General features: G+C 54.0%; 2 protein-coding genes across 2 annotated transcripts; one reads left to right on the top strand and one right to left on the bottom strand.

The window, feature by feature from the left end:
• The first annotated feature begins 820 nt into the window (after positions 1–820).
• LOC132338284 (embryonic pepsinogen-like) lies at positions 821–8030 on the top strand. The gene is made up of 9 exons (XM_059867627.1): positions 821–876; positions 1210–1372; positions 1631–1748; positions 2133–2251; positions 5160–5359; positions 6190–6303; positions 6792–6936; positions 7610–7708; positions 7893–8030. The coding sequence occupies exons 1-9, from the start codon at positions 821–823 to the stop codon at positions 8028–8030; spliced, it is 1152 nt and encodes a 383-aa protein (XP_059723610.1).
• A 4924-nt stretch (positions 8031–12954) lies between these two features.
• On the bottom strand, positions 12955–14505 carry KCNA10 (potassium voltage-gated channel subfamily A member 10). Its single transcript, XM_059867619.1, has one exon. It carries the CDS (start codon positions 14503–14505, stop codon positions 12955–12957), a length of 1551 nt encoding a protein of 516 aa, XP_059723602.1.
• Positions 14506–26387: the final 11882 nt, after the last annotated feature.

Below are 26387 nucleotides of genomic sequence, written 5' to 3'. Positions count from 1 at the left end.
TGCAGCCAGGCTGGGAGAGCTGGGGTGCTCACCTGGAGAGAACTCACAGAGTTCACAGAATCACTGGGTTGGAAGAGACCTTCAAGATCATCGAGTCCAGCCCAGCCCCAACACCTCAACTAAACCCTGGCCCCCAGTGCCACATCCAGGGAAGGCTCCAGGGAGGGCTCAGAGACCCTCCAGGGCCTAAAGGGGCTCCAGGAGAGCTGGAGAGGGACTGGGGACAAGGCATGGAGGGACAGGACACAGGGAATGGCTCCCATTGCCAGAGGGCAGGGCTGGGTGGGATACTGGCTAGGAATTGTTCCTGGGAGGGTGGGGAGGGGCTGGGATGGAATTCCCAGAGCAGCTGGGGCTTCCCCTGGCAGTGTCCAAGGCCAGGCTGGACAGGGCTTGGAGCAGCCTGGGACGGTGGGAGGTGTCCCTGCCATGGCAGGGGTTGGGGCTGGATGAGCTTTAAAGTCTCTCCCAACACAAATTCTCCTGGAATTCTGGATCCATGCCCACAGCCAGGCAGTGCCTGGTCCCAGTGAAGGATCTGGAGCCTAAAGGATGGAGAGTTTGGGTTTGGGATCCAGTGGGGAGCATGGGGTCCCCAGGAGAGGATCATGGGAGGCATTAGGGGACAGTCCCCCCCTCCAGGTGACGTGTGGCTCATGTGTGCTGTGTCCTTCAGTCCCTGGATGTCACCTGCCTTGGCTGGGTGCCCAAAGGAGGGGAGGGGGCAGCTCCTGCTGGTCCTGGCTGCTCTTGGCACGGCAGGTGGGGTGGGCAGGGGCTTTATAAACCAGAGGGAACTGGCCCTGGCTGTCCTGGCAGGATGTGGTCCCTCATGCTCCTCTGTGCTGCCTCTGCCCTCTGCCAGGGTGTCACCAGGTGAGCCACAGCAGCATCACTGCCCGGGCCACTGGGAAAAGTGAGGGGGAAATGAGAATTTGGAGGCTTTTTGTGGCTTTGGGGAGCACAGGTGAGTTCTGAGGCTGCAGAAAGCTGTTCCAGGGGTGCAGAGAATGAGGCTGTGCCTGGGGAGAGGCTGGTTTCTAGGGCTGTTTTGGGATTTTTGAGGAAATCCCTGACTCAGAGTTTTGGGGATGTTTCCTGTGCTCCTGCTGTTGGATCAGAGCACTGGAGGTGTCCAACACTTCTCACCGAAGCTGCAGGCAGCAAAATCCCATCTCACTCTTCTTTTTCCCTTGTTGCTTGTGCCAGGCTGCCCTTGGAAAGGGGGAAGAAGCTGAGAGATGTCCTCAGGGAGAAGGGTTTGCTGCACCAGTTCTTCCAGCATCACCACTACGACATCGGCACCAAGTTCCCGCACGCTTTCCCCAACAGAACCGGGGTGGCCACCGAGCCCCTGCTGAATGCCCTCGACGTGAGTATGGGCTCCAGTCCCCAGGGACACAGCCCTGGCAGGGTCTGTGGGATGTCCAGCCCCCAAATCCTTCATCCCCGAGCCTTCAGCTCACACCCTTCACCCCTCCTTGCCCACTCTGGTGGCTCTGAATGGAGAAATATCCCCCAGGAGCTCTGCTAGAAGCAGGGGGTCTCCATGAAGCATGGGACCAAGCCTGGGCAAGGTCCAGGTTTGGTTTTGTGCCTCCACATCCACCCCTGGCCTGGCTGCCTGCAGGTGGAGTACTATGGGACCATCTCCATTGGCACCCCCCCACAGGACTTTAGCGTGGTCTTCGACACCGGCTCCTCCGACCTCTGGGTCCCCTCGGTGTCCTGCCCCAGCCTGGCCTGCCGTGAGTAGGAGCCAGACCCAGCTGCATGTCCTGGGTTTGGAACGGCTCCACCGAGCCCAAAAATCGGGGTGACATTGCCAGGGGAGAGGGGGTCACCCCCTGGGCCATGGCAGCTGTGAGTGATGGATGTTTGGGGTGTAGGGGCTGCTCAGCGCTGCATTCCTCAGGTGATGTGATTACTGCTTGGTGCCTCAGTTTCCCCATGGGGGCGTGGGAATGTCTGTGGTTGCTGGAGGAGGGGAAGGATGAGCAGCAAATGCTCACAGCTGAATTATTCCCGAAGGCAGGATGATAAACAGCAATGCAGCAGGGCTCCTTCTCCCACACCTCCCTTAGGCTTGGCCTTACCCAAAGATTTAATTCTGTGTTTTTCCACTTATCTAGAAAGCCACCGGATGTTTGACCCCTCTCAGTCCTCCACCTACAAGAGCACAGGGCTGAGTCTGTCTGTCCGCTACGGCACGGGAGAGATGGAGGGGACCGTGGGCTGGGACACCGTCACCGTGAGTGTCCCCATGGCCGCTGGGGGACGTCCGTGGGAACGTCCCACACCCACCTGTAGGAGCAACAGGGGGTAGGACGGTCTGTTGGGGAAGGTGAGACAGGAAGGCCTCATAAATGTGATTGCCTGGCAAAAGATTTTGAGAATATGGAAACTATAGGTGAGCTTGAAATGAAAGCAGCTCTGAGATCCCTCAGTTACTGAACACCTGGAAAACAATGGTGTGGCTGGCTGAAGATAATCCCCTTTGGATGGAACAGCACCCTCTGCTTGCAGGCAGCTCCAAGGGGCAGAGCAGACCCTGCTGGCCTGGCAGAAGGGCCCAAAGAGGAGTTTTTAGGGTTTAAAATGTAACACAGTGGGGTAATGTAATGATTCTGATAGGCTGTGTGTAAATGCTGTAGGATTTTTATCTTGGACTAGATTGGTTAGTGAGAATGAGAATATTCAGCACAGAAGAAGATTTATGGTATTGTAACGGGAACTTTGCTCTCCTAACCTCCTATCCTCTCTTTTACTCTCCCATCCTCTTTACCACACTCTTGCCTTCCCTCTCTTTACCTCTCTCTTCTCTCCCAGCTGTGGCTGGCAGCTCCCAGCAGGGCCCTGCCCCCAGGCCCTTTGCAATAACCCACAAGTTCCACGCCCTGGCTGCAGAGATCTCTGGTCTCCGTCTGTCCCGGCCCTTGTAGGAGCGACGGGGGGTGGGACGGTCAGGATGGACAGAGATGAGAGATTTCTGAAGCCAGGTGGTGGAACCTGTGGGTTACTGCAAAGGGCCTGGGGGCAGGGCCCTGCTGGGAGCTGCCAGCCACAGCTCGGAGCAGGGCTCAAGAGAGGGAGAGGATGAGAGGGTAAGAGAGCGAGGTTCCCTTTACAATACCATAAATCTTCTTCTGTGCTGAATATTCTCATTCTCACTAACCAATCTAGTCCAAGATACAAATCCTACAGCATTTACACACAGCCTATAAGAATCATTCCATTACCACACTGTGTTACATTTTAAACCCTAAAAACTCCTCTTTGGGCCCTTCTGCCAGGCCAGCAGGGTCTGCTCTGCCCCTTGGAGCTGCCTGCAAGCAGAGGGTGTGGTTCCATCCAAAGGGGATTATCTTCAGCCAGCCACACCATTGTTTTCCAGGTGTTCAGTAACTGAGGGATCTCAGAGCTGCTTTCATTTCAATCTCACCTATTGTTTCCATATTCTCAACATCTTTTGCCAGACAATCACATTTATAAGGCTTTCCTGTTTCATCTTCCCCAACACCACCCCCTAAAGCTGACCTGTTTGTTAACCAGGGAACCCAAGCAGGACAAGCTGTCCTGTGGTGAGTTATTCTGGAGCCATGGGATCAGCACCAGGCTGGCATCTCCCAGCTGCCCATGCACATCTCACTGTTAAAGTGAGATCTGCTGAGATAAGCTGGGTTTATGACTGACAGACACTCTAAAAGCCACATCAAACTTCCCCAAAGCAGAAATCTTCTGCACATTTTCCTGGAAATGTGTGGGGTTTCTCCTGTGACTGGGGATGCCACTCAGGGATTAATGAAGGAATCTGTGCACATTATCATTGTTTTGGTGACAAGTTACATCTGACTCCTAATCAATCCTATTCCTTTTGTCACCTTTAATACAGGAGCCTTGCTATAGTGCACTGATTATGTTCTGCTGTAACCTACTTGCAGTTGTTTAGTTTTATCCTGTGTAGTAATTTTCATGGAGATCTTTCATCTGTTATCTTTTGTCTGTTCCTTTTCCAACTAAATATCTCATCTTTTATTAAATGTATGTGATTTGCCATCATTAAAAGTTGTGGGACGAGGCTGCAGAATTCAACCCTGTGCTGGTCTGAGGTAAGATTGGCTCCAGCAGCCTCCAGACTCTGAGGAGGGGCTCAGAAAGCCAGGGGCTCTCTCAGCTCCTCCTACATCATTTTTTGGACTTCTTTAATTTTATAAATAAGAAGCTTGACTAGACCAATATTCAAGCAACAATCAATTTATTAATTAATATGGTAAAGTATGAGCCAAACAGTGCTGGGTACAGTGGGGGAAGTTTTCCCTCCAACTGCACGCCGATTGTTTGGACTTACAGGTATTTATAGGGCAACTCATGAGCTTTCTCAGCAGTTTCTATTCCCAGTTTTTACTCACCAGCAGTTTCTATCCCCAATTTTTACGTCACAATTCCATACACTGTTGTGATTTAGTTTTTCTCAGGATGCATCCCAGAAAAAGGAGTAACCCAGGTGGTGGTGGTTTCTGAAAGAATGAGGAAGTCTCCCAGATGGTGAGGTCCAATCTCCAGATGTGGGTCCACCTTTTGATTGCAAGGACTATAAATCTCATAGCAGTGATGCCCAGCTTCCCTTGGTTGAAATTATTAATCCTTGAGTTGATGTTCATCTTCCTTTCTCAAGCTGCATGTTTCCTGTTTATATATTCTAAAGCTATAGTTTCAAAAGATCCTTACTACAAGAAATAATCTAAAATTATACTTCAAAAGGTTATTATTGCAAAACTCTTTAAGGCTTAACTACAAGCAGAACGTTCCTGTCAAAAAAAAACCTTAAAGCTTTAATTCAAATGCTCCTAAATCAACTTTAGATTTATAAAGCTAAATTGCAAACCAAGGATAGGTTCAAAGGCCTTCTTCCATGCTTATTTTTCTCAGTTATTGTTAGAATTCATCTTTATAACTGTCCCATGGTTGGTTTCCACACATATCTCAATCACAAACACACATGTTGCCTGCATGTACCTGGCATGAAACACAGCTTTGCCTTTCACATTTAATAACCTCTCTCTGAAGTTCCCGCTCCACCTGCAGCAGGGGATCCCCAGAGTAACCAGATTAACACCAGGATCCCAGTGCCTGCTCCAGGCCTCTCCCCCTGTCCCCAGGTGGCCTCTCTGGTGGACACCAACCAACTCTTTGGCTTGAGCACCGCCGAGCCCGGCCGCTTCTTCGTCCACGTCCAGTTCGATGGCATCCTGGGCTTGGGCTACCCAAACCTGGCTGCTGATGGCATCACTCCTGTCTTTGATAACCTGGTGAACCAGAGCTTGCTGCAGGAGAACCTCTTCTCTGTCTACCTGTCCCGGTGAGCCACGTGGGCTCGCGGGGCTGGGGAAGGGGGGATGTGTTGGAATCCAGGACAGCCAGAGGGATGTGCTGAATTCTGACAGGGATGCACCCCATGCAGGGTGTGCTGGTGGCTCTGGCTCTTCCCTTGTCACTGCTGCCATCAGATGTGACTGTGTCACCATGTGCAAGGGCTGGGGGCTGTAGGGATGTGCTTCTTGTTGATGGAGTGACTAAACTCCTTCTTGTCTCTTTAAAAAGGAAATAAGCTCAGCAGTTTCTCTTTTCGATTGGGTGAGAAGGGCATCTCATAGGTTTGGGGGACTTCACCTCAAACTTAAGGGCAGTTAATTGGACAGGAGCCAAAAAGTCCTGCTTAGGCAATTTACTAGAAAAAGAAGAGAACAAAGAAACAAATCGCTTTTGTGAGGTGTTTTACTAGAGGCAGGAGGGCCTCTTGCACTTGGATCAGTTTTTCTCTGTAAAGAGTTTGTTATTTTGGCTTTTATTACAACCTTATTGTTTCCAACACTGCAGCAGAAGCCATCCTGCTGATTTTATGCCTTCTAAGGTAGCTGAGCTATCTATGGTGTGATACAGACCTCCAAGAGCTTGTGAGACCTGGCTGGAGGAGGCTCCTGTTCCAGGGGCCCCCCAGCCTCCCCAGAGGGTTGATGGCTCACTGGGAAACAGTTCCCAGGCACACGGCTCCTGGTGCCAAAGGCCCCGGCCCTGCTGCTGTGCTGTGGTGAGGGACATGACACAATCAGTGTCCCACCCTTGGGACACAGAGCCCTGCACTGAACCACAGGGCAAATCTCCCTTGTTTTTCTTTCCTGCACCATCCAGGGAGGCAGCAGGGAGTGTGGTCATCTTCGGGGGCATCGACCAGTCCTGTTTCACTGGCCCCATCAACTGGATCCCTGTCTCTTACCAGGGCTACTGGCAGATCTCCATGGACAGGTGACAAACCAGCTCTGTTGCTCTCTGGTCCCCTCAAAGCATTGCTTCTAAAGAGACATTGGGCCCATCAGCACCAGAGGCTTCCAGCGACAACCCCACCCCAGGGCTGAGGGATGCAGGGGGATAAGGGGACAAACTCCATGGTGCTTTGGTAACTGACACCCAAAATGAGGGTGTTCTGTGCCCGGGGCACAGCCTAGTTCCCATCCTGTGATTTAGGGAATGTCTTTGGTGATGAGGAGAGCAAAATCATGGATCAAAACCCCCTTTTGTTGGGCTGCAGTGGGTCCCAGCTGCTGGGATGTGTGCAGTGCCCACGTCTGCCGTGCTGGCTCTGCAGCTCCAGACAGGAACGGGCTCACAGGCAGCGCTGGGTGTTACCCAGCTTTAACTCTTACAAAAGAAGCTAAAACCCATCCCTAAGGCCTGTTGGTTATTTCACAGCTCCGTTGGTTATTTCACAGCCCCTGCTTGGTCTCTCCCCACAGCATCACTGTGAGCAGCCAGGAGGTCGCGTGTGCTGGTGGCTGCCAGGCCATCATCGACACCGGCACTTCCCTTGTGGCCGGGCCCCCCTCGGGCATCAGGAGCATCCAGAGCGCGCTTGGGGCCAGGCAGGGCGAGTACGGAGAGGTGAGAGCTCGCCCTGCTGGCCCTAGAGGCAGCTGACACAGCAGAGCCCAGCCAAGGCTGCTGCAGGCGTGGGGAAACCACCCCGTGCTCACTGCAACCCTGGCAGAGACACCCTGGGGCTCTCTGGTTTGTGTCAGTGGGACAGAGAGTCACAGAAGGTCCTGAGCTGGGACAGAGAGTCACAGCATGTCCTGGGCTGGGACAGAGTCACAGAATGTCCTGAGCTGGGACAGAGAGTAACAGAATGTCCTGAGCTGGGACAGAGTCACAGAAGGTCCTGGGCTGGGACAGAAAGTCACAGAGTGTCTTGAGCTGAAGGGATCCACAGGGATCATCCAGTCCACCCCCTGCCCTGCACAGGCACCCCAACAGTCCCATCCTGTGCATCCCGGAGAGAATTGTCCAAACTCTCCTGGAGCTCTGGCCGTGCCCATTCCCTGGGGAGCTTGGGCAGTGCCAGCACCCTCTGGGGGAAGAACCTCTCCTGAGATCCAGCCTGACCTGCCCTGACACAGCCCCAGCCATTCCCTGGGTCCTGTGCCTGTCACAGAGATTGGAGCTGTCCCTCTGCTGCCCCTCAGGAGGAGGCTGAAGGCCCCAGTGAGGTCTCCCCTCACTCCTCACCCTCTGAACACGTTTCCCTGCTGAGAGCCCTTCCCTCTGCTCCCTGCAGCACAGTGTGAACTGCAGCTCCATCCCTGCCATGCCCGATGTCATCTTTGTCATCGACGGGGTCCAGTACCCCGTGTCAGCCTTGGCCTACACCGAGCAGGTATGTGGGGACCAGCTGCTCCTGGCTGCAGGAGCCCCTCTCAAGGTCCCTCTGTTCTCTCCAGGGACTCTGGTCACCTTGGCTTCTCCCATTCCCTTGGGAGATGGATGGCCACGGGCCTCCAGGGCAATGCAAGAAGAGATTTCCCACATTTCCCCAATTTCCTTCTCGTGCTCAAATGCAGCACAACGAAGCATCTTGCACGAGCAGCTTCCAGGACACCTCTGGGGACCTCTGGATCTTGGGAGATGTCTTCATCAGGGTGTACTACAGCATCTTTGACCGGGCCAACAACCGCGTTGGGCTGGCCAAGGCTGTGTAGATCCAGCACGATGGGAGTGCTGCTGGGGTTTTGTCCACACCCAGCCCCAGCCAAGGCTTTTGGCACAAATAAAGAGTTGGTGGCTCTGAGCTGGTGGCTGTGTGTGTATTTTCAATGGAATGGAAGGAGGCAGCTGCTTTGTGGTGGCCAAGGACTGTTTGGTGATCACAGTTCTGCTGAGGGCCCTTGGGAGCTGTGATTGCAGCAGGGCTGAGGGCTGGAAGCCAAGATTGGCTCTTTTACTGGGGCTACAGCAAGTGGGGATTCTGGAACCCCCAAACTTCCACCCCAGCACAAACCATCCCAGACCCACAACCACGTCCCACCAGTTCCTGCCCCGCTAGCTCCCCATCCCTGGGCACAGGGCTTGTTCCCACTTTCCCTGCAAGGTGTCTGACAGCCCAAAGCCACCCCAGGGCAGGGCTCCCCCAGGAGGATACGGCTCAGTGGAGATTTCCCTTGGACCACCCAAGAGGGCAGGAAAAGGCTTTCACCCAGTGCCTCCCATGGTGAGGCTTTTACAGAGGCACAGAACCTGCACAGTTCTGTTTTGGGAAGGAAATTACCTCCTCCAACCCTATCAAAAATGGAGGCTGCCTCTTCCCCAGGAGCAGCTGCAGTGGAATAGCTCAGCAGGAAGCCAGGAGAGAGATCCAGGTGCCTGCTGTGTCTTCATTTCTGCAGTGCTGAGGGACAGGGGACTGCTGGCTTTATTTCTTGGTAAAGGAGGCTCCACCACTGGTGGGGCCTGGAGATTCCAAGCGGTTTGAGCTGGAAATTAATTGTTGTCTCCTTGCACTGTGTAAAAGCTGAGCTGGCTGTAGAGGAGGGTGCAATGTGGGATGGTGGGAGTGGGATTTACCCCCCACATCCCTGGGATTCCCCTGGTGGGAATCCCTTGTGCCCAAGCACAAGAGTGATCCAGCCCCGGATTTTGGGCACGTGGGACCTGCCCTCTGCTCTGTCACAGGAATTTTCTCATTACTATTGATGCCTCAGGTTTAGCTTTTATATTTTTCAGGTTCTGTTCTGCTTTAGTGTGAGGGTCTGGGCTTCAAATTAGGAGATGGTGAGCTCTGCACAGAGCAGGGAGAAAAAACAGTTCCTGCTCCAGCTGGGCACCAAGGACAAATGATCCAGATCTCAGCCCAAGAGCACAAACAACGTGGGATGGAGAGAAAAAAACAAGCAGGGTGGGAGTGCCTGGGCTAAAGCTGGGCTGGGACAATGAACTGCAAGGTGCAAATGGAGCAGAACTGATAAAAGTGAGAGACCCCATAACCAGTCAAGCATTTTGGTTTCACCTGGGGTGTAGCCTTGGCTGGGCTCTGGTGCTGCCCAAGGTGGATCCATTGAAGCCTCCAAATTTATTCCCTTTATTTATCCCTGTTTTATCCCCCTTATTTTTAATCTCTATTTTTATATTATTTATTTACTCCCTGCTTTATTCTTTAGCTCTGTCTGGTCTCTGTGCTGGCTCAGCCTGCACAAGGCACCACTATGACCCAGAATAAATGAGGCAGGTGCAGGGGGATCACCCTGGGGGGATCAGCCCTGCCAGGACGGACCGGACCTGGAGGAGCAGCCAGGGCTGGCCCTGCCCTTTCAGAGCGATGGGAGTGGCATGTTGGTCCTTATTCCAGGCAGGACCGTGTCCAAATCCAGCAGTTCCTAAATCCTCCTCCTGCAGAGAATTCCCGACAAAGGGATTCCCCCACGGGAGCATCCCCCTGGCCGGGGCAGCCCTTCCCACACTTCGCATTCCAATAAAGGGATAAACCAAGGAAAAGCTTCCAAGAGCGGGGGCTGCCCGTGGCAGGGAAATGCCGATCCTGGAGTGCCATCTCGTGGCTCCCAACCTGAGATCCTGGGTGCTCCATCCTGGAAGTGTCCGAGGTTGGACGGGGCTTGGAGCAACCTGCGATAGTGGAAGGTGTCCCTGCCCGTGGCAGGGTGAGCTTTAAGGTCCCTCCCAACCCAAACCATTCTGGGATTCTCGGGAATTTCAGCCCAAAGGAGAGAGTCACTCCTACCTGCAAATATTTCACACCTGGCCACAGGTTTTGTCTTGCTCCAAGGATGAAACATGGCCAGGACACCTTTCTGATGGAGCAAAGGGGGTTCTTGTCTTCTTTTAGATTTCCTGAGGCAGTAAAAACCGTGAAGAGGGAATTCATCCTGAGTGCAGAAGGACATGACAGATTGGCACATTAGGGCTTGACTCTGGAACAGGACAGTTACTGAGGGCTTTGTGTGGATTTCGTTGAGCTTTGAGCATTGGGCCTGTGTTTTGGGAAGGGACAAAGCTGCAAATTGTGCAGGAAAATGGGGTTTCTTGCAGGCTTCCATCAGTGTTGACACTGGGAGTTCATAGCCTGGTTTTCCTCATGTTTTGGGCAAGCTGGAAATAGGTTGGTGTGTCTGGGGAGGTTTATTGCCTCTGATCCCCTTGCCATGGCATCAGTCAGGGATCCCCCTTGGACCTGCTCTCCAGCAGTGGGTGGTGTGAGCCCATCTGCAGAGTTTGTTCTCATCTCACAGGGCTGGAGAGCTGCAATTTGCTGTTTGCCAGAGCAGCTGGGGCTGCCCCTTCCCTGGAAGTGTCCCAGGCCAGGCTGGACAGGGCTTGGAGCAATCCAGGAATGGTGAAGGTGTCCCTGCCTTGTGGAATGAGGTGAGCTCTAAGGTCCCTTCCAACCCAAACCATTCTGGGGTTCTAGATTGCCCCACGTCTCAACCCTCCCACACACAGTTCCCAGCTGGAATTGAGTTGCCGTGGAGCAGCACAAAACCAGGAACAAAAAAGTTGAGTCCAAATAAACAATATTTTCTGCATATCAGATTTTGAAGCATTTATTCTTTTATTTGAGGATAGTTTACAAGTTTATAAGAATCAGGTTGTCCGTCCGTCCATCCATCCATCCATCCATCCATCCATCCATCCATCCATCCATCCATCCATCCCAGCACCATTACAGTCCAGGTTTGCAGGAGGAATGGAAATGTGCTCGTGGCTGATCAGGTTGAATATTTCCCAGCCCAAACCTACTCATCAGAGTTTTCATGGTGATTTCCCAAGGAAAAACCACCAAAAGTGCTTCAGATCAGAGAGGCTGGGAGAGAATTTGGGGAGGGGATCAATAAAAATACAAAAGAACGGAAAAAAAATCAAGTTTTCTAGAAGAAAATGAGAAAGAACCTGCTATGAAATAAAAATAGTGCTGTGAAAGAGCTGCTGGAGAGAATTGAGGGGTGAAAAGAGAGGAGCTGGGAATGTTTGAGTGCTGTTCCCAGCTGTGCCTCCTCCAGCTGTGCCCAGCTGTGCATTCTCCAAGCATCCCCACAGAACCGGGACACAGTGGGAAGGAGATGAAATAGCTCTGACAGTTCCTCCTGTCTGAGATGATGGTGTGAGGGCTGCAAAGAGGGGAAAGGGATGGTGGAGGGATGGGAAAAAAACAATAGGGAGAGCAGGTGGTAAGTGGGATTTGTCCCAGAGGGAAAAGGGATTGTACTGGTCATGTCTCAGATCCATCTCCTGGGGTGCACAACGCCCCATTGCAGAAAGACAGGGCACAGAATCCCCTAAAACCAAAATAACACCCCCCTCCCACCCGGGCTGTGGGGTTTCTGCTACAGGGAAAATCCCAGCCAGCCCAAACCCACATCTTCCAACAGAGCAGGAGCAATAAATCCAACCCCTGTTCCACCACTGCTTTCTGAATGAAATTGCAAACCAGAAATGCTGGCACGCTGTGTGAAGATCACGGGGATCTGTCAGGAGATGAGACATCTGTGCAGCAGGTGTGGGACTTCAGAGTGGATGAGACACTGCACGAGAAGCTGGGATTTTAATGGAGGCAGAAACATTAAAAAAAACAAAAGTCGAGTGAAACACTGAAGTGGGAACAAAATGTTTTTGTCAGAAAAACTGCTGGCGTTGGAGAGAATGGCAAAATGAGCTGTTGCTGGCTGCTCCCATCCAAAGTGCCACTGGAAATTTGCATTTTTAGGAAAGCAGAAGTGCCTTGTTACAACAGGGAGCCGAGCTGTCAGGAAATGTTGGCTCTCATTGCTCTCTGCCCCCTTTGCAGCACCAGAAGTGACAGTAAAAGCTGCAAGGTCACAGTGGCTCATCCCCAGGGTTGTTTGTAGAGCAGATAATGAGCATTTGTTGCAGGAGAAATCCCATTCCCTCTCTCAGAGCTCAGTTTTCCAGCAGAAACCCCGGTGGGCTTTGAGCTGCAGTGCCCTGGACCTCTGGGGTGGCTGTGCCACCGTGTCTGGTCAGCAACCCCAAATCCCCCCTGCTGCCTTGGGTCCATCTGTGACTGCCCACCCTGCTGTGCCATCAAAAAAATTAATGAGTCAGGCAGACCAAGGAAGTAATCCAGCTAAAAATGCCCCTTCTCATCTCTTTTTGCCAGTTTATTTTTCAGTCAGAGCTGTCGCAGCTCTGGGAATTGGTCAGACCCCCAGATCGGAAGTGGTGGGTGGGGAGGAACTATTTAAAATATTTAAAACTATTTTTATTTGCTAAGCAGGGAGCTGGACCCACCTTCATCCCTGGGCAGCTGGGTGTCACCAAGCCAAGCATTTCATGTCATTTTGCCCTTTTTCCTCTCCAGTGAATGGGGAATTCTCTGTATGTGGGGGATTCCACTCTGACGCCAGGGACAGAGAAGACAAATGTCAAGCAGATGAGCATCAAATAAAAAACACCAGACTGATGGGCAGGGCAGAGAGATAAGAAAGATGGTATTTATTTGAACAGCCACAGGAAATCAGAGATTGAAAAATGTCTAAAAAAAAAAAAAAAAAAGCAGCAGCACATAATTAAAAAAAAAAAATCAGAGCATGCAGATGTTGGATACGTTCCAGCCAATCCCACCTGACTGTGCCCAGTCCCTCAGGGCCTCAACCATCATTTCTTGGCCTTGTCTCGAGGGTAACCCCCATTGGTCTTATTGAGTGACTCCATGCTGCCGTTGCCCGTGGCCACGCTGGCCAGCAGCCGCTCCACCTCCCCTGGCAGCATCTGCTTCTCCTCGTTCTCCGTCTCCCGGTGGTAGAAGTAGTTGAAGTTGGAGACGATGACGGGCACGGGGAGGGCGATGGTCAGCACCCCCGCAATGGCGCACAGAGTCCCCACGATCTTCCCGCCCAGCGTGGTGGGACACATGTCCCCGTAGCCCACGGTGGTCATGGTGACCACGGCCCACCAGAAGCCGTCGGGAATGCTGGAGAAATGGGACTGCGGCTCGTCGACTTCCGCGAAGTAAACGGCGCTGGAGAAGAGGATGACACCGATGAAGAGGAAGAAGATGAGCAAGCCCAGCTCCCTCATGCTGGCCTTGAGGGTCTGCCCCAGGATCTGCAGCCCCTTGGAGTGCCGGGAGAGCTTGAAGATGCGGAAGACCCTGACGAGGCGGATGATCCGCAGGATGGCCAAGGACATGTTCTGCTGCCCGTTGAGTTCGCTCTGCTGGATCAGCTCGGTGGTGAGCGTCACGAAGTAGGGGATGATGGACACGATGTCGATGATGTTCATGATGTTCCTGAAGAACTCGGTCTTGCTGGGGCACACGATGAACCGGACAAAGAGCTCAAAGGAGAACCAGACGATGCAGGCGGTCTCTATGACGAAGAAAGGGTCCGTGAAGGTGCTGTGGGACAGCAAGGTGTCTGTCACATTCTTAGAAAGCTCCTGGGTGGACCTAAACTCCCTCTCCTCCCGGAACTCCGGCAGGGTCTCCATGCAGAAGATGATGATGGAGATGACAATGACCAGGACGGAGACCAAAGCTACACCTCTGGCTGCACTGGAGCTCTCGGGGTACTCAAAGAGCAGCCAGAACTGCCTGTGAAAGTCATTGGTTGGTAAGAGGGTCTCAGGATCCTTGATGAACCCTTCATCCTCCCGGAACTGGTCCATGGCTTCATCACCCAGCTCATAGAAGGTGATTTCATCAGCAAAGACGTCGATGGGGACGTTGGCCGGGCGCCGTATTTTCCCCCCAGACTGGTAATAGTACAGGATCCCATCAAAACTGGGCCTGTTCCTGTCAAAGAAATATTCATTCCTCATGGAGTCGAAGTAACGCATCCTCTTTTCCGGGTCCCCAAGCAAGGTCTCAGGGAACTGGTCGAGGGTCTTGAGCCGTGTCTCAAACCTCAGCCCAGCGATGTTGATGATGACTCGTTGGTCCCCCTCATCCATGCCCACCCTCTCCCCCACCAGGTGGTCGCTGAACTCGGCGGAGAACCTGGAGAAGATGGTCTCATTGTTGGCGTTCTCGCTGTTGATGAGGATCCGCAGGTTGGACAGGAGGTTGGCGCAGCTGGGGTGGCCCTTCCGCGACTGCCCGGCGGGGCTGAGGTCGTTGGAGTAGCAGGGATCCTCCACGATCTGATCAGCGTTGTCAAAACTGACTAGTGCCACCTCCATCTCCTTCCAACTGGCCACGTCCATCATACGCTAATCAGCTCAGCAGCAGAAATCCCCGCGGCCGACGCCGGCTGCCCGCGCCTTTCCCACGCTAGGAGGATCTGCAAGGGACAGGGACACAGAGCTGAACTGTGCATGTGCAGGCTAACACAAACCCGAGGCCACACCATCCTCTTCTGTTTTTTAATGGAAGCATTAATGCTGTTGAGTAACAAAATGACTTCCAGCAAGACACTCAACTTTGGGTCCTGCAGACCCTTTTGGCACAGCTTTGCCGTTGTTAAACCTCCCCAAACCTCCTACAGAACCCAAGGATGAAAGGTCAGGCAGCAGCAGAGGATGGGGCTGAATCCAGGTGTCCCACCCAGCCTCTTCCCAGTGATCCCAGAGCAAGGAGTCGTTTCATCCATTTCCAGCTGCGGATCCAAAGCTCAGGGTAGGATTTGGAGGTTTGGAACACTGCTGTCCCAAGCTAAGAGCAGCCCTTGATCCAGGTGGGAGAGACATTGGGTCAAACCCCAGGAGGTCCTGGGCACGTTGCTGATGGGTCAACCATTGTTTGGAAACAATTCCCAAAGCAGGAACCACACTGGAATTTGGGGAATGCAGCCCAGGAGGAGAAATGTCCACCAGCCTTGGAGAACCCCTTCGGTCTGGGAAGAGGGGTAGGAACAGGACCCCTTGGGGCAGGCAGAGGATGGGGTGACATCCCCCAGAGCTCTCCTAGCCCTCCTCCACAGCAGACCTCATATTCCCAGCCCCAGGAAGAAGCTCAGGACTAAGCCTTTGGATCCCTTGGAGAGCGCCTTTCAGGCCATGGGGTGGATTATTTCCCAGCCCAACTCTGAGAGACTCTCAGGAACAGTCCCCACATCCCCAAATATTCCTGGGCACGCATGTCCCCACACACTGACATCATTGTGAGCTCAGCAAAGTCAAAGAGGAGCCCAGGGACCAGGCCAAGTTTTGGAGCTGTGAAATTACCTGTCCTGCCTCAGGGAGAAGCACAGAGAGAAATTAGGTGTTAGCAGGGAGCAGTTCTGTGGAGATTTCCCCCAGAATGAACTTTCCAAGTAAATTCAGTGTCCTGATTTATTTCCCCTCCAGATGTATTTCCCAGACATGAGACACCACAGGAGGACACGTGGAGCTGCTCTGCGTGACCGCTGCTCACCAAGGGCACTCTGGCTTCCTTACCCAGCCAGCTCCAGCCAGAGGGACACAAAAAACCCAAATGCCCTCAACTGCCAGGAATAGCAACACAATTTAGGCCATGGAGCAGCAGCAGTGGTGCCAGGGCTGGTCCTGTGATGAGGGTGGTCCCCAGTGCTGGGTTTGCTTCCAGGGCTGGCCAGGGACCCATCCCCCCATGGGGCCTGAGCTGCTCCCTGTGCCTCGAGCTCCCTGCTCCACTGGAGTGGTTTGGGGTGCTGAAGGTTTTGCCTCCCCAGAAGTCCAAGGCAGGCACCCAACCCCCCATGGGGCTCGAGCTGCTCCCCGAGCTGGTTTGGAGTGCTGAAGGTTTTGCCTCCCCAGAAGCCGAGGGTCCATCCTTGCTGACACACAGCTGGGGTAGGACAGGCCAAAATCCCCAATCTGCCGCAGGAATGGGCATGAAGAGCCTGACTTGCTACAAATCCTCCCTCTCCTCCTCTCAGCTCTACAGCCCCGACAGCAGAAGCTCTTACAGGACCCAGCATCCATGGGTCAGCCTCGCTCTCTCCTCAGAAGAGATTCTGGATTTGGGGACAAATCCTACAATTTATCACAAGCTATTTACAGACCAAGTCTCTTTGTTTGAACTAAACCCACAAAGCTTGGCTGTTCTTAGAAATCCAGCCCTAAGGAGCTGCTTCAGGCTGGCTTTGTGCCGAATTTCCCTCTTGGGGATGTGTAGAGAGGAGTGGCTGGGGCAAGGGACAGAACTGATGTCTGCAGGAGCAGCAGCAGCGTGGTTGTGTCCTCAAAGTGACCTCAGGCAAAACTGGGGAGCCTCAAGGACTCCAAACCTGAGTCCTGCAGCCCCAGTCGTGCTCAGCTTGCACATGCCCAAGGTGCAGCTGCTCTCCATGGGGCTGCATTCATCCCAGGCTGGCCTGTTTGGTGGCTTTGTGAGAAGCTGGTGCTGGCAGGATGATTTGTGGCATCAGAGCTGAGGAAAACCCTGGTTTCAGGAGCATCAGGAGGCCTACAAGGGGATACTGCAACAAACCTGGCCCAGATAAAGCACTTTCAGGGAAAAATAAGTATTAAAGAAGGAAGAAAAGCAGCACACATCATTCCCTTCTTGCCTTCTTGTTTTTTCTTAATATAAATCCCAAGCTGATTTTTAAATCAGAATAAAATAAAGTTTGAATCAGAGTTCAGTGTTCAGTGGCAGGGTGAGCTGACCTGACCCACCACAGCTCCAGCCAGGGGGAGGACCCAGAGGGGTCCACAGGTACAGGAATTTCTCTTGGCAGTGGAACAAAGCCGACCATGAAATTCCCAGAGCACTTGAGCTCCTTTTCAAGTCCTTGGAACAATTTCCATTGGGATGCAGGGCTCTGAGGTTCCTCTCCTTACCTTAAATCCCCAGAGCCTGCTGATGTCTGTCTGTCCCATCACTGGAGGGAGGTGCCCCACCTGTCTCACAAACCACCTTATCTGTCTAGTTTTTAATTAAGACCAAAATTACCAGCACACCCCAAAGCCACAAAACATCCTCCCTAAGCTTTGCTCCACGCTCCAGGCTCCAGCCGAGGCTTGAACTAGAAAGTTGCCTCATTTTTTCCTCCTAAATCACCCAACATCTGCTTCTCAGAATCTGATTAACTAATATCCTTCAGCGGAAATCCCTGCCTGTGGAAAATCATAATAATAACAAAAAAACCACACGAGGGAGAGCGACGGTGGAAGAAGAAGGTCATTTGGAGGGAGAGTTGGTGTTTTACCCATCGCATCCCAGCGAGCCGGGGCTGTGGTTTCCACCAGGCTCTCTGCACCCAGTGAAACCTTCCCGCCTGCAATCCCCTCCTCCTCCTCCTCCCTGTATGAACAATGTCTGTCCCCAAGGTTTTTCCAGATTATTGGAGGTGTTGAGCCTCTTCTCCCCGCTCCTGTCCCCTCCCCATCATCATCCCTGGGTGGGATGAGAAAGGAGGAGGTTGTCCCCGCTGCCCGCCCACGCCAGCGCCTGCAAGGACTTACCTGGCCGGGGCATGGAAGCGCCAGGGCTGTCTGCATCTGGGAAGAGAGTTAGCAAACACAGACAGGGATGTGTAGGGCGAGGAAAGTCCAGCCATACCCTCGAACCTTTGGGCAAAGGCGGACAATGACTTTGGGAAGGCTCCTCTCTCTTTGCTCCGCCGGGGAATTGGCAGCCCCGGGCCTAAGCCGGGGCCGGGCTTTGGCAGGGGCGGCCGTGGGGCCTCGGCCCCGCCATCCCCCCGGAGCCCTGGAATCAGCCGGGGCTCCATGGAGAGGCGCTGGTGGCTCTGGGGACACCCTCTCCCCACGCCCCCTCGGCCGGGGAGGGGGACCCAGCCACCCACCTCCTGCCCCCACCCGCCGGCGGCGAGACGGGGGAGGACGTGCCCTTCTGGCGGATGCCACCTTTAATCCCCAATAATGCTCCGGATGGTCCAGCGAGGACAAGACTTGTCCGTGACGTGGCGAGGTCTGAGCTGGTCCCCGGGAGAGGGGGGACAGGGACCCGCACACCGCTGCCACCGGGAGAGGGATTTACAGCTCTTTTTAGTGTTATTATAAAAGAATGGCTTGAAAAAGAGGAGGGGAGGGGAAAGCCCAAGGGTTGGAGCATCCCCTGCTGCCCACCTACCTCTCGCCTGTGGTCGTGGGGACAGCGGGCGCCTTTCCAGGAGGGGACGGCCACAGTGCCACCACCACGTGGGACACCTCCGTCCCCGCCCCGGGGCGACTGGGACCAGTTGCAGCAGCGGGTACAGCTGGCACAGCCCAGCAAAGGGCATGGGTGGGGGACGAGGGAGAGGAGGGACCTGACCCTTCCTCACGCCTGGGTGCAGCTGGATGCTGGCTCCGACCCCAGCGCCACCGGGCTTGCCACCTCCAGGAATTAATTAATGAATAAATAAGCACCCTGGGTGGACAGGACCAGGCAGGTTGGCTGGAGTCGTTAAAATAACCGGGCTTTTTGTTTTCTTTCCCTATTTTTATTTTCTTTCCATTCTGGAGCCTGCTGCTGCTCGCGGCCATCTCGCCTTGGGTGCTCCAGAGTGATTTCGTCCCTGTTGGCCTCACCCAGGGCTGGATCCTGCCTCCACCTTCACCCAGGTTATCTTCCCACCCTCCTCTTCCTCCTCTGTCCCCTCCTCGCCCTCCCAGGCAGGGGGGAAGGCAGAGGAGGGGGTGGCACATTTCTACCCGCAGGCTTCAGCCTGAATTCCTCCTCGGTGACGTTCCTTTGCTCTTGAGGGACCCGCTCACCTCGATTTCCCCCCCTCCAGCATCCTTTTCTGTCCTCTGAGCTATTTCTCCTCTCATGACGTTAATGAGCACATTAAACCTCCCTGTCCCCGAGGAGAGCCCGGCTTGGAGCCGGCTTGGAGCATCCTCCAGACATCTCCAGCCTTCTGTGATGGAAAGGGGACAGGAGATTATCCAGACCTTTGATCAGGCCCTTCAGGGAGGCTTTATCATTTTATACACCATTTCTCTACCCCTACAAACCACAGTCCTTAAATTTACCCTTAACCCAGCGAGGGCATCTATTAACAAAAAATAATTCAATTTCTATTCCTGGCACCTCCATTCAGCTTGTGTCCATGTCACCTCCAAACCGAGCTTTGGAAGGGCTTTGACCACAGGGTGATGGGGCCTGTAGGCAAAATCTGAATTTTTTTGGTGTTTTTTTCCCCAAAATCTACTTGGAACTAGCCAGGGTCACTTCCTGCACCCAGACAAAGAGCAGCTGTGGCTGAGGGAAATGCAGAGCCTGAAAAGCATCGAGAGGAGCAGATCCGGGCTGTGCTGGGGCTGAGGAGCTTTAGCAAAACCCCACTGATAACGGGGATATCCCGGGAGTGAAAGCGGCACTGTGGTCCGGGGGAGACGGGCTCGGGGGGAGGTGCCCGGGATAACATCGCTGCGGGCAAGAAACGGGACAGTTACACAACTGCCTCCTCTCCGGGGGCTCGGCTGCACCCCGGACACCCCCGGGGAACTTCTGCCGCTGCATTCCGCCAAGGTGACTCCAAACACCCTCTTGGCTCGGAGGATTTCAATCCCTCCTCCAGCCGGGCTGCCCCGGGCTCTCCTCCGGCACCTCTCTCCCTCTAATCCCCGCTCCTGGAATCACCGGCTCTGCTGGGATTTATCCCACAGACAAATTTGGCCCCTGGGGGTGTCCAGCATCAGAGATGGAGCAGAATCCAGCAAGTCCTGTACGGGATCACTGCTCAGCAGCTCTGCACGCACAGCTCTGACACCAGAGGGGAGACAAAACACCCCCGAGCCTGTCCAAAGCAGAGAGGGATTCGCTGGCAGAGGAGGAATTTTTGGCAGCAGGTCCCTGAATTATTGTTTGGACAGGGAGCTTAACTTTCCCTGTGGGAAACAGCGCAGGAGACCGAGCTCATCCCTCCCCTTTCCCTTTGATCTGACATGGGGTGAGCTGGAGGAGGCTGGAGGGGTCCTGCAGGTCCCGTCCTGAGGCGGAACCAGGCAGTGACGCTTTCTTGGCTTTCCCCGAATTCCCAGGCAGAGAGGGGCTGTGAAATCCGGGCTCTGCCGAGCACCCGGCACCGGCTCCGGGCCACGGAGCAGCTCAGGGCACTAATGAGCCTCTGCTAATTGTCCTCTCTTTGCAGCACTAATTACCTGGGGTTGGTAACTCCAGCCCCGCGGCTCTGGGGTGGAGCTCAGGTGGCTCCGCGGCGTCCCCTCCAAGGGAATTTTTCCTGTTTCTCATTCTAGTTAATTGAAGGGCCCCTCAATTAGCAGCAGTCCCCCAGCATCAGGAGGGCTGGATTTTGGGGGGTGCAGGGTGTAAAACCACACCCCAGACCCTTGAACGCCCTCGATTAGGGCTGGGGTAATTAATATTGGAGCTCTGATTGCAGCAGGGAATGTCCTTGGAGGCTCGGTGAGGTGCCCTGAGCATCTGGCACTGATGGAGAGGGGCAGGAATCATCTCTGGAAGGAAAATAAGGAGCTGCTGGGTTTGCTGTGAAAACTTGTGGCTCATCCTCCTCCTCAGGAGAGCAGTTTGCAAAGGGAACTCTCTAAATTCCAAGCGAATGCGTGCAGCTGTGAGGAAAAGAGCAGGAGGGGAGATGGTGGTAGTTTATGAATGATGAAAATACAGGAAAGAATAATTCACATCTTCCAGGGGATGATGGGGTCTGGCAAAAGCTGCATCTGATCTCGAGTCCTGACTGTGGGAAGAGTGGAGAAGTGGAAAAGGGGCCAAAAGCCACTGAAATAATGGTGTGGCTCAGGGCAACCCCAGGGTTTCGCAGCCCCAGGAGAGCCTAGGGCTCAGGAGCAGCCAGACCTGAAACCTCTTTGCTTCTAAAAGCAGAGGTTAAAATTTGTCTGTGGCAAGGGAGGGGAGCAGGATGAACCTCAACATTTAAACACACAAATTGTCTTTAAACTGAAAGAGAGTAGGTTCAGATGAGGTATTTGGGACAAATTCTTCCCTGTGAGGGTGGACAGGCCCTGGCATAGGGTGCCCAGAGAAGCTTGGGCTGCCCCTGGATCCCTGGCAGTGTCCAAGGCCAGGCTGGACATTGGGGTTTGGAGCGCCCTGGGATAGCAGAAGGTGTCCCTGCCATGGCAGGGATGGGACAGGATGGGCTTTGAGGTCCCTTCCAACACAAACCATCCTGGGATTCCATGAAATTGCACCAGGAAACAAATTATGACCCTGAGCAAGCAGCCAGCAGTTCCTGAGGGCTGCTTCCATCTCCATGCCTCAGTTTCCCCAAGGCTGTGGATGTCCATAAAGCCAGGCAGGAGCTCTCCAGGACAAGATGCACACAAGGAACATCCCCAGCAGGATTCCCAGGGCTGGGATGGAGTGTCCATCACTGCTGACCCCACAGCAGGCAGAGACGTGTCCAGCCAGACCCCTGCAGCCCTCCCCATTTTCATACCTCCCTCTGATTTCTCTACCTCTTCTGATTTTTTTTATATTAAAAAAATCTGATTATCAGAGAGCTCAGTACATACAGTACACACCACGAGGCAGATGAACCCTTTCTTATACCCAGCCATGGAGTCCAAAATTAATCAGCTGTGGATTAACCGGGTCAGGATGTAATTTAATAACCAGCGAGGGCGAGTTCCTGCTCGGAGGGAGCCGGCGGGGTCCCGCTCCGGGTGCGCCGTGAGAGCCGCCCCAGCCCAGCGCAGGTAGCAGGAAAAGCCAGATGGGATTAAAGCAGCCCTGCGGTGGTGCCGGCTGCTCAACCAAGGCACAGGGACACGGACACGGACAGGGACAGGGACAGCCTGGGACCCGGCCAGGCTTGGCTGCAGCTGAGCCCTGCTCATCTTCCCTGCACTCCGAGCCGGGCTTTAGCCTGATTCAGGGAAAGATTGAAATGGATTTTTGGCTGTGAGGTGCTGCGGTGGCTCTTTGGGGATGCTGAGTGGGCTCTTTGGGGGCTGGGGCTCTGTCCCCCTGGCATTCGCCGAGCAGTTGCTGCTGCGAAGTGTTGGACACACTCTGGAAGTGGCTGATGGATGGACACACGGACACAAAGCGCTTGGAAAGTGCTTTGATCGGCCCGAAGCAGCGGAGGTGTGAAAAAGGAGGTGGGTGCAGTGACCTCTTCCCCCTGGAGCATCCCGGCTCCTCCCGGGCGCCTGCCTGGGGCCGGGCCAGGCAGCCACCCCCGCGCCGCCCCGCTCCTGCTTACAGCCCTGTAACACGATAAAGAACCCGATCCCAAATCGATGGGAAACTTTCCCAGTGTGGCCCAAAGTGCTGGGATGGAGGCAGAGGAGCCCCCCTCCACCCGCTCCCCCGCCCCCAAGGCAGCATCCGGAGCTCGGGGCTGGCACCTCGCTCTGCTCCTTGGGGTGACCAAAGGACTTTGCCCCCCCTCGAAATCTGCACCGGCAGCAAACCCGGGAGGAGGTCGGCGGCCGGAGCCAAAAAGGGAGAGAAGGTATAAATGGAAAGCAATAGGAAGCCGCTAATGGGGTCAGACAGATCCTGCATTGATCCCGCTTTCTGCAACAGCAGCACTGAAAGCAGCCTGAGAGGTGGCAGCTTTGGGGTCCCGGTGTCACTCCAGGCTTGTGGCTTCACGTGCTGAGCCAGAGCCACTGCAGAGGTCAGGGCAGCCCCCAGCCCAGCCCAGCAACCCCCACGGTACCCCCGGGAGAGGACGTGGGAATTCGGACCCACAATAAGCAATTGGGACTCAAAGTGATTGAGATGGCTCCAGTGAGAGCCTCTGACTCCTGGTAAATCCAGGGTTCCTCGCAGCACTCACCCCGTGCTCAGGAACACTTCACCCTCCCTGCTTCTCCAAGGACAAACTAAACTTCCCCGCGGTCACCACCATCCAAAAAATGCTCACAAAAAAAAAACAAAAAACAAAAAAAAAAAAAAAAAAAAAAAAACAAAAAAAAACAAAACAAAAAAAAAACCCACCAAACAACAACAACAACAACAAAAACCCCAAAAAAACAAAACAACAAAATCTGACTGCCCCAAACGCACCCACCAAACTCTCCTCTCCTCTGCCCCCAAACTTCCCCCGGCCATGACGGCGGCTGAGCCCAAGAGGGGAGCAACAAACCCGGTTTTGGCATCGTCCTCATCCTCCTCCGGCGTGCGGGGTGCCCGCGCTCCCATCGCCGCCTGCCCGGGCTGCCGGCCGGGGCTGCCCGGCGGAGCTGCCCCTCCGCCTGTGCCGGGCAGCGCGGGGATGCTCCAGCCTCTCCTGCGGAAAGGCGATGCCGGTGCCCACGTGAGCCCGGTGGGACTCCTTGCCCTCATTCTCCTTGTGCCTGAAATGGGTTTTTGCTCCCTCGCTGGTCCTGCCCGGCAGCAGCAGCGGCAGCCAGGGCTCCAGTGCACCTCTTTCATGTCTACAAAGGGGTTTCAGGCCTTTGCTTTCCCTGGGAGGGGAGGAAGGAGCAGCGTGGAGCAGAGGAAGAGGAGGTGATGCCCAGATGTGACCCCTCTGTCCCCTCCGAGCAGGGCTGCTCAGGGGATGCTCTGCACAGGCAGCCAGGACAGGGCTCACAGGGACCTGGGGGGAGAAAAGCTGGAAAAGCAGGAGCCTGCAGTGCTCCCAGTGCCAGCACAGACTCACACCAAGCACCAGGCAGGTGGAGGCACCCAGACACCTCCAGGCCTTTGTCCAGGCACTTCCTCACCAGGGGCTGGCTTTTCCCTGGTACACAGGAAAATCCTCTGTTCCCAGAGCTGTGGTTGCCAGCACTCAGCTCCCAAGCTGCTGAAGCTCCAGGAGCTGGAACTGCCTCCCCAGGGCTTTCCCCATCCTGTTCTTCTATGGCCGGGGGAGTTGTTCATCCATGAGACCCTGTGGGGGTGTCACACCTCCAAGGACAGCTCCAGGTCCTGGCTGTGCCTTGCTCTGAGCCCAGAGCAGCTCTCAGCAGGTGCTGGGCAGAGCTCTGGATGTGGCCACAACCCCGCTGTTATGCCAATGATCCACTGGGACTGTGAGCATCACCCACCACCCCATGTGAGGCAGCCCAGCTGCTCTTCCAAACCTCTGCCTGTTTTTCCAGCAGGATTTAATGAAAGCACCACAATTTCCCTTTCCCTGTGTTCCCCCAGCCCTGTCAGTAAGCTCTGCCTTCCTTCCCTGCCCCAAAACTTCCCAAGCAAAGGCAAAAACATCACCCTGGAAAGGGATTGGACACACAGGAGTGGGGGAGCACCAGCCAGGGCATTTCCTGACTGACCTCCAAAAGTCATCTGCATCCTGAATCCTCCTGCCAGCATCTTGGGATGCAGAGTTTTCCCTCAAGCTTTATTCCAGCCTCTGTAATTGGGGCAGGTTTCCATGCTGTGCTGCTGAACTGGGATAGGGAAATATTGAGACCAGCCTGCACTGAGCCCTTGCAGAGGCAGTGGGGTGTGCAAAGCTGGGGTCTCCCAAAGGTGCTGCTCCAGAGAAAACCCAAGGACATAAAAGGAATCCTGGAAAATCAGGTCTGGAAAATCCCCCCCAGCTGGGGAAAAGAGATCTTAAAAAAAAAAGAAAAAGAAAAAAAAAAGAAAGATAAAAGAAAAAAGCCTCCCTGTGGGTGCCTCTTCCCCTGGCAGCCCCAGGCTTCCCTCAGGAAGCTGGAGCTGACTGGGAGATTTCCCCATCTCCTTCCCATGACCTTCACAAACAGAAGCACTGGGGGATCCACAGCTGCCCGGGATGGCCTGGCCTGGTCCCACTGCACAGCCAGGCCAAAGGCCCAGCTGCATCCCAGGGCTGAATTCCACCTTGGGATGCAGTGGGAGACCAGTCCCAGGGCACAGACACAGAGCCTTGCCTATCAAAGCTGCAGCTTTAAGCCATTTTGGGGTTGGAACTGCTCAGCCCAGGAACCCCAATCCTTTCTCTCTGGGAATCAGCAAGACAATCATTTTTTTCCCCTATTAAAATGTGGCTTTATTTGGTTGAGGCTTTGTTTGGCTTGAATTCCTGCAGTCTCCAGAGCTGCCTCCTGCTGAGGCTGTGAAACTCATCACCCATCAGACACAAATCAGTTCTTACCAAGTAATCCCGGGGTGCTGCTTGGCTGGACCTGAGCCCAACACCACCTCAGCAAAGCCTCTGATCCCTCTGGGCTCTGCCACCCATCCCTGGCCCCAGGGACTGGTTTTCCATGGACTTTTGCAGTTACTTGGAGGATGGAAGTGTTGGTAGAGCAAGCAGTGAGCACTGAGCCAGCACCAGGACTGGCTCCTGCACTGACCCGCAGGACCAGGGAGGACATCCTGAGCCAGACCCTCAGAAAATCATGTTATTCCTCACCACGAAGTACAAACTGCACCAAACCCATGGAGCCAGCAGCAGGTTTGACCCAGTATTCCCTCCCCACACCCAGCTCTGTCACTGGGGTGAGCACTGGGGATTCCCACATTCCCTCTTTGGGATCACCTAAAATGTCCCACTCATTTCCAAGCCAACCTAAAAAGAGACATCCCATTAACTATTATTATTATTATTATTATTATTATTATTATTATTATTGCAGCCTGAACCTGACATCTCTTTCCTGCACCCCATCCCCTCCCAGTTTAATTCACCCCCATGCAATGGATGCTCCCAACCCTGTTTTGGGATTTAAGTGACTCCTTGGCAGCCATGGATTCCAGCCTGTCAGAAATCCTGATGAATTATTTCACCCCAGCTCCTCACAGTTTAATTGGAGCAGGCTGAAGGCAACCAATATTTCCTCTGAATGTTCAATGCCCTCGCTGTTCCTTGCACACTTTCCCATAAAGCAGATTGCAGCAGCAAAACATTCAAAGCCATTAAAAAGATCACAGCCAAAGGTAACCACTTTATTTAAGTCTTGGAAGAGAAAGAGAGGCTGCAAATGCTCCAAGCACAGAGTGTCTCTGCCTGGGGTCGGGCACAGACCCAAGAGCAGCCAAAGCTCCTGTATCAGCACAAGTTGGTCTAAAACCACGAACCCAGCACCAATTTAGCTGGAGATAAAATGGAAACTTTTTCAACCAGGTGATTCTTCCACGTTCTACTGGCAATAAAGAAAAATAAGTGGTTTAATATAGGTGGGAACCTTCCCAGCTGGGTGTTGGGCTCAGCTGCATTTCCATGATATCATCAGTGGTGTCTACAAGCACAGAAAACACAATAGAAACCATCACTCACCTGCAGCCCTGCTCAGGCAGCCCAGCTTACAGCCCTTCCTCGGGGAAGAGGAGGATCCCA

The sequence above is a fragment of the Haemorhous mexicanus genome, chromosome 25, assembly GCF_027477595.1.
Source record: "Haemorhous mexicanus isolate bHaeMex1 chromosome 25, bHaeMex1.pri, whole genome shotgun sequence".
Taxonomy (NCBI): Eukaryota; Metazoa; Chordata; class Aves; order Passeriformes; family Fringillidae; genus Haemorhous; species Haemorhous mexicanus.
Note: the sequence above shows the minus strand (reverse complement) of the source record. Positions and strands in the feature narration are given on the sequence as shown.